Here is a 7,378-nt window from a genome sequence, read left to right on the forward strand (position 1 = left end):
GGGCTGGACTCCGCTTCGTCCACGGTGAAAGCCGATCCGGCGATCCACAGCGTGAAGTTGATGTATTTCCTCAGCGACCAGCACGGAATCAGCCCTAGGCATGTCGAAGCAGATATCGTCCTCTTTTGGAAGACCAAACAAAGTAGTTTCTCTTTCACAACGAAACACACAGCGTCTTCACGACATGGCGACAGCAACAATACTACAGCGAAAATAAAAGTTACGCCTTCTTTCTTTGCGTTATGCACATTTTCCCACATCGTGACATAGACATGTGGGGGCGTGTTAGAACTCTTAACTTTTATAAAGAATATCTCTTTGGATTTCAGACTTTAGTCTTTGCAGCTTTACAGATCTTCTTTATGCACCAAGAGCTTGTATCACTTCAAAGAGAAAGGAAAAATTTAAATCGCATCATATGACCCCTTTAAAACCCATCTTCTCACAGTGCATTGCAAAAGTATACAGACCTTTTTTATTATTATAACAAATCCTAAACTAAAAGCTATTCTTTGTGGTATCTTCATTTCAAAGCACTGGCATGAGGCAGTTGAAAACTTCTGCAGTGAATTGCATGATGAAACTGCAGCATTGTATTTCAGCACTCACTGGCACAGTCAGTTTAGTGAGGCACTGATAGCCAATCCATCAGTTTAAGTGAGTGTGGCAGAAGAGTATTGAGTTTTTTGTGTATTTTTCCGCACAGGCACTGCAGTCGCCCAGGCTCAGGCTCAGCACCCTGACGGCACCCGTGACGGCATCACTTACAGTATCTTCAGTGGGAACAAATACCATTCCTTCAGCATCAGCTCCAGTACAGGTCAGATGGGAAACCCATGAAATATGAAAACACCTTGAATTTGGACAAGATGCATGCATAAACTCATCAGAAAGTTGAAAAATAATATTGATTATTTACAATGCCAGTGAGCTGACCTACTTCACTGCATTATTGGTGCTTTCATAGGTGAAATCTGGGTACAGAGCTCAAATGGCCTGGATTTTGAGGACTCTCCAAGACTCCGTCTAGTGGTGAAGGCTGAAACTACATCCTCAAACTCCTTCATGGCTGTCAACCTAATTCTTCAGGATGTGAATGACAATCTACCCAGATTCCAGCTGCAGAACTATGTGGCTTATATGCATGAAGCACAGGGCTATGACTTTCCCATCATTCAGGCGAGTGGTTTCTTATTTTTCTTTTATTTCTAAAAGGTCAAAGGTAATTGAAAACATACTGGGAGAAGTATTGAAACAAAAATATTTTACAGATAATTTTTTTTACATAGTAAATTTTGCAACACTAGCCAATCACAGGAGAGTTAAGAACATTTGCCCTTAAAAATTATATTATTGTTGTTAACCATACAAACCATTAAATTATTTATCTGTTTCTGACTTAACATCAGTAACTGTCAGATTTAAACCATGCATTATGTTGTAGTTCCTTATAAAGTTACCAAAAATTTGTACTCAAATTTAGCACCTGGCAAGTGTTTATCTCGTACCCTGCCTGTGCTTAATCAGTCTGTTTTCGAACACATTAGGTTGTGGCAGAGGATGTTGACCAGGGTCAGAATGGTCAGGTGACTTACTCCATTGAGTCTTCGAGTCAAAGTGGCCTTTTCAAGATTGACCCTCTGACTGGCAGCATCACAACCACGGCCATTATGGACAGAGAAATCTGGACACAGGCACAGTGAGTGTATATCATGTTTGCTGTGCTTTTTCAGCCAGTGAAGTCAGTGCTGTGCCGGTCTTTAATTTCCTTCTGTTCTGTGGAATGTAACTGTCCTTCCAGCGTTATTTACTTTGTGTGTGTGATGTGTTCAAGCCCTCTTAGTTTTTTTACCCTATGTTTTTTGTTTCTAAAATGTTCCCCAACTCCTCTAAAACTGTGTGCTTTTAATTTACTACATTTTTGGTCTGTTAGTGCTTTTGGATTGTTGTACGAATGCTTTTTCTGAAAACAGAAGACATATTTTGTTCTCTCTCTCTTGATCCCCAAAAGAAACTGAACAGAAACATCTATCATATGATGTATGTTAGGAAAAATGAATCTAACGCGTCATTTTATCTCATTTGAATCAGGCTGGTGATAAAAGCCACTGATCGTGGCAGCCCTAAACTAGTAGGCACTACCACCATTACAGTGATTATTGTCGACCTCAATGACAACAGTCCCACCATCCCAGTGCCACGAGAAATTAGAGTGCCAGAAAGTAAGTGAACTAACTGGTGACCTTTAACTTTTTAACCTTGAAAGACATGATATCAAGCACTTTTATTATTGTACTTGTATCTGAATGTTGTGTCCTTGCTTCCCACTTACAGACTCTCTTATCGGTACTGAGATCACCCTGGTTACTGGAAATGATGTGGATTCTGGCCCAGTGCTGTCTTACTCTTTGCAGCTGGATGCTTCATCACAGGGAAAATTTGATATCCATCGTTACAATGGCCGTGTGTCTTTGACAGCACCATTGGACTTTGAGGAGAGGACATGGTACACATTGACAATTCGAACTTCAGATTCCAAGCACCAGAGTGAAGCCAATTTAACTGTGTTGGTGGAGGACATAAATGATAACGCTCCTACTTTTACACAAGATCTATATCAGGTGATTTTTTTTCTTTCTACCATTTAAAGTATTTTAAAACAATGCCTATCTCTGGGATTAATGAAGGTTTATTGGCTACATCATTCTCTATAGTATTATTAGGATGCTAAAATACATACATTTATTAAAGAATAAATATACATGTAGTCTTTCACACAAGAATAAAGTGTGCTGTTGTCATTACGCATTTAGCAGATGCTTTTATTCAAAATGACATCACTGTGAATACAAGAAAAAGCATGCCAAGTAACAGCTGCTTTGTTGACTTTGGTTTCCAGGTAACACTTCCAGAACATTCTCCATCAGGCAGTCCCGTTATCACAGTAACAGCAACAGATCGAGATTCAGGAGAAAATGGAAAGGTCACCTATCGAGTGGTGTCTTCATCGAGGGACATGTTTTACATTGATCCTAAAAATGGTATAATCCCAGTGTTTATACGAAGCATGTTGATCGCTTTGGCAGTGGCTATTTACACAATTGAAAGAATGTATATGTTATTTATATAAAGTGTGAATAGTGGTAGATAAATATGCACTAAGTATAAGTAGCAACAAACATCTTGTTTACAATAAGTGCAATTAGTAGTAGATGCTATTTACATAAAGTGGTGTGTGGAGTTAATGAAAACCGCCTCTACCAACAAGGTCAGCAGCACTTAGTTTAAATAGCCATAGCCTCTAGTTTTAGCATATAGTTTATATTTAAAGCATTAACATTGTAGTAAAAGCACTTCCAATGTCTTTACAGGCACACTTTTCATCAGACAGAAAGCAGAATTTGACCCGGAGCAGCCCTCTGTGTATGTAGTCATTGAAGCTCATGATGGGGGGTCTCCACCTCTGTCATCTTCTGGAACAGTCCAAGTTCAGCTGATAGACGTCAATGATAACGCCCCCATATTCCACCAGTTGGAGTACAAAGCCACAGTGTCTGAGGACCAGTTACCTGGAGCCACCATCCTGACATTAGAGGCAGTAGATGGAGACCTATCTCAGGAAAACTCTGGTTTTGATTTCGCAATTGCCAGTGGGAATGTTGGAAATGCTTTTCAGATTGAGAGCAGTGTTCGTTTCATAGAGGGCCATGGCTTCCAGACCGTAGGAACCCTGATCCTAGCAGAGCGACTGGATTTTGAGGCATTGTCACGCTATAACCTCACCATTGCGGTCTCGGATCGTGGTGTTCCTCAACGTAGCTCCAGCGTACCAGCCATCATCACAATCACTGATGTGAATGACAACCCTCCTGTCTTTGGTAGAGCTGAGTACATAGTGTCTTTGAGTGAAGGGGCAGCTGCTGGTACAGAAGTCTTACGTGTGACTGCAACTGATCCTGATTCAGCTCCCTATGCAGAGGTCCAGTACAGCATCAGCTCTGGAGATGAGATGAAACTCTTCTCTGTGGATCAGTGGACTGGGGCACTGAGGCTTCAAAGGCCTTTGGACAGAGAGAGACAAATTTCTCATGTTGTTATAGTACAAGCCTCGGATGGCCATGGTAATTTTGCCTTGGCTCCTATTAGTGTAGAGGTAAAGGACATCAATGACAATAGACCTTACTTTCCCATTGCTACATTAACGGCCAGTATCCGTGAGAACCAGCCGCCCAACTCTGCTGTGACTGTGTTACGTGCAATCGATTATGATACAGGAGTTTATGGACAGCTTAAGTATTATTTGATGGACCACTCTGGCCTAGGAAAAGACCTCTTCTTGGTGGATCCAAACTCGGGAGAAGTTCGTACCAGGCAAATATTTGATTTTGAGAAGGTGAACTCATTTAACTTAATTGCTTTGGCTGTGGATGCAGGCAACAACTCTGCTACTGTCACAATGCAGGTCTATGTAACAGGAGAGGACGAGTACGATCCAGTTTTCACCACTTCAGACTTGTCCTTTGAGGTACCAGAGGGAGCCAAAAAAGGTCAGAGCATCGGGCAAGTACAGGCCAAAGATGAGGATGGTGGGGTGGATGGAATTGTACTCTACTCCTTCCCCAATTCCTCTCCTTATTTTGATGTGAATAAGACCACCGGTGTAATCTACCTAAAGATGGACAGCTCTGGCAGCTCAAGTGGAGGGAGTCGCTCGAAGAGGGAAACCCGCCTAATGACTATGGATGTGACTGCCCACAGCCCTCTTGATACCTCAAGAGTAGCTTCCGCTCAGGTCACCATTGACATAACCAACACCTCCTTTGGTCTTGCTACAGACTTTAACATCCTCCTTGTGAGCATAATTGCTGCCTCTCTTGGAGTAATAGTATTGTTAGTCATAATTGCTGTGGCCCTTTATCTAGTAAGATCAAAGCGCAAGAAGAAAGGACAAGACACTGGGAATAGTACCGTGTCTTCAGGCACAGCTTTGCAGAAGTTGGATGAGTCTAAACCCGCAGGGGGCGACAGAATCTATCATCAGGCGCTTCCTGGATATGCAGGAGATGAGGAAGGAACTGGTGGAGGCTCCTACACTCGAGGAGGTTCCCTAGATCCTTCTCACTCCAGTGGACGGGGATCTACTGAAGCAGCAGAGGATGACGAAATCCGTATGATCAATGAGTACCCAAGAGTTGCAAGCATCACCTCCTCCATGCAAGAGCACATCTCCGCCAGGGGCCCTGATTCAGGTATTCAGCAGGATGCGGACCAACTCTCTGATATTTCTTGTGAACCAGGGCCACTTGATGCAAGCCAGTGGTTCAAAACTAAGAAACTTGGGAGCATCAGTGGGAGCCTCAGTGGTACCCTACTCTCTGGTCAGCTCCCAGTGTACAGAGATGAAGGTGGGGGCTACCTTGGAGTAGGTCGTGGGTTAAATATTTCCCAGCCGAAAGATTACGCTTTCCCTGAGGATGGTAAACCTTCGGTTGATGGCTCCCTCACAGCCATAGTGGCAAGTGACGAGGAACTGCGAGGCAGCTACAACTGGGACTACCTTCTCAACTGGTGCCCTCAGTTCCAACCCTTAGCCAGTGTCTTTACAGAGATTGCCAGGCTAAAAGATGAAAGCTTACCTCCCAATAATCCACGCAGACCCTTGCAACCCAAAGTTAAGACAGATCCCAAGCCAAGAATTGACCCTCCACCCCTCATTACCTCAGTGGCTCATCCAGGAGCCAAATCTGTTCCACCTAAACCTGCCATATCACGGACATTCCACCACTTAGCATCCCTAAGGCGTTCACCTATAAGCCATGAGGGCTCCATCTCCTCAGCAGCCATGTCTCCAAGTTTCTCCCCTTCACTGTCCCCACTTGCTGCACGTTCCCCAGCTGTCTCCCCATTTGGTGTCACTCAAGGTCCCTCAGCCTCCATCATCAGCACCACAGAGCACTCTCTGGAGCACAGTGATGAGGCTGAGATGAGGATTTAAAGCAACATTCTACTCCATTTTGTGGAGGCCATTTTGTCTTTTGATAAGACATATTAGTCGCTCTTAGCAATGTTGCATACCCGGAAAGGCAGTCACTCAGCCATGACGGTGACGCAGGTGTCTGGTAACTGAAAGGGTAAAAACATTGTCCAGCAACGTTACCCTTCTTCAGAGCCACCGCAGTGTTGATATGAAGAGTTGTGTGTTGTTTTGTATTGTCTCGCTGGCTGGCCAGGGAGGCAAGACGTTGACTGCTCCTTTTGTTTGTTTCTTTTTATATTGATGACTCAAACAGCTTTGAAACTCCAGTGTTTTGTTAAGTCCATACAAAATAGCTGCTATTGTCATACTTTGTAGACCGCAATGAGAACTCTATAGAAACTCAAACTGATGTCATTATGTATGTTTGTTTATGACTGGGAGATGCATTTTTTTTCTTGCTTTTTAAAAAATATTTTACAGTGATATTTACGATTTTTAAATGAAGGACTTGCCATTGCTTTGAATGAAGTTCTTACATTTTAGTGATATTCTTTGTATGTATATGTATGCTAGCCGTAATAAGTGTATTATCATTGTATAGTGTCTAGGATCACCATACTGTGCGGTTGTGAAATTTTGTGACACTTGTAATGTGAATGATTGGAAGATTGTTGTATTTTATTATTTATAAACAGAAAACCTGAAAGTGTTGAAACTTCCCATGTTGCATAGTGTTTATTATAGGCCTTTTGAAGTTGTATTGTCCCTTTCCCTTTGAACTAGAATGTTAGCATCTTAGCTAATTTATTGTAAAAATAAATAAATAAAAGACAGGGCCCTACTTTTTTTCGGCTCACCTGGACCTTTCAGGAAATTGGTGAAACCTCAAGTCTCTTCTCTATGTAAATAGTTTCTTACAAAACAGCAGCTCTGTTACACTGTTTCTGTGCTGCTTTTTTTGACAATAAAAAAAGTTTTGTATTGTCTACGTAATTTATGGTTGTTTCATTGGTAAATTTAATCTGGGATGCAGTTTATTTACCTTTCAGGATGAAGTGAATCAAATGGACCTTCTTTTGTAATAGGCAGTGAATGTTTTCTGTTTTGAGAAGAAACTTCAGAAGTGCAATGCAATTTTTTTTATCTCACAATCTCCTCTGTGGAAAGCGATTTAAGCATTTGAATGACCTTCCAGAGATGTTTTGCTACCTATGGTGCATGCCTGATACCGCAACTGCCTCAAGTGTAACTGGCCCCTGTTTAGCACCCAGAAAAGATGCAAGTAAAAGAGGGGCCTGCCATTTCTGAAGACTGTCTTACACTATTCACTTTAAAAGTTGACATTTAATTGTCTCTCAGTCTGGAAAACATCACTCTCCAAGACGGCTGCCGGCATTCCAG

The 7,378-nt window shown here is 42.2% G+C and overlaps 1 protein-coding gene across 1 annotated transcript in view; it reads left to right on the forward strand.

Moving 5' to 3' along the window:
• The window catches only part of dchs1b (dachsous cadherin-related 1b), a 114,261-nt gene extending 107,298 nt beyond the window's left edge, over nucleotides 1-6,963 (forward strand). Inside the window, exons 15-21 of the mRNA XM_016237887.1 lie at nucleotides 707-820; nucleotides 968-1,179; nucleotides 1,548-1,699; nucleotides 2,092-2,222; nucleotides 2,335-2,621; nucleotides 2,900-3,041; nucleotides 3,372-6,963. Of these exons, the coding sequence (XP_016093373.1) occupies nucleotides 707-820; nucleotides 968-1,179; nucleotides 1,548-1,699; nucleotides 2,092-2,222; nucleotides 2,335-2,621; nucleotides 2,900-3,041; nucleotides 3,372-5,995 (3,662 nt within the window). The 3' untranslated portion in view covers nucleotides 5,996-6,963. The remainder of the gene's footprint in view (nucleotides 1-706; nucleotides 821-967; nucleotides 1,180-1,547; nucleotides 1,700-2,091; nucleotides 2,223-2,334; nucleotides 2,622-2,899; nucleotides 3,042-3,371) is intronic.
• The last annotated feature ends 415 nt before the right edge of the window (nucleotides 6,964-7,378 follow it).

This window comes from Sinocyclocheilus grahami, unplaced genomic scaffold (assembly GCF_001515645.1).
Source record: "Sinocyclocheilus grahami isolate Dianchi unplaced genomic scaffold, SAMN03320097.WGS_v1.1 scaffold526.1, whole genome shotgun sequence".
Classification (NCBI taxonomy): Eukaryota; Metazoa; Chordata; class Actinopteri; order Cypriniformes; family Cyprinidae; genus Sinocyclocheilus; species Sinocyclocheilus grahami.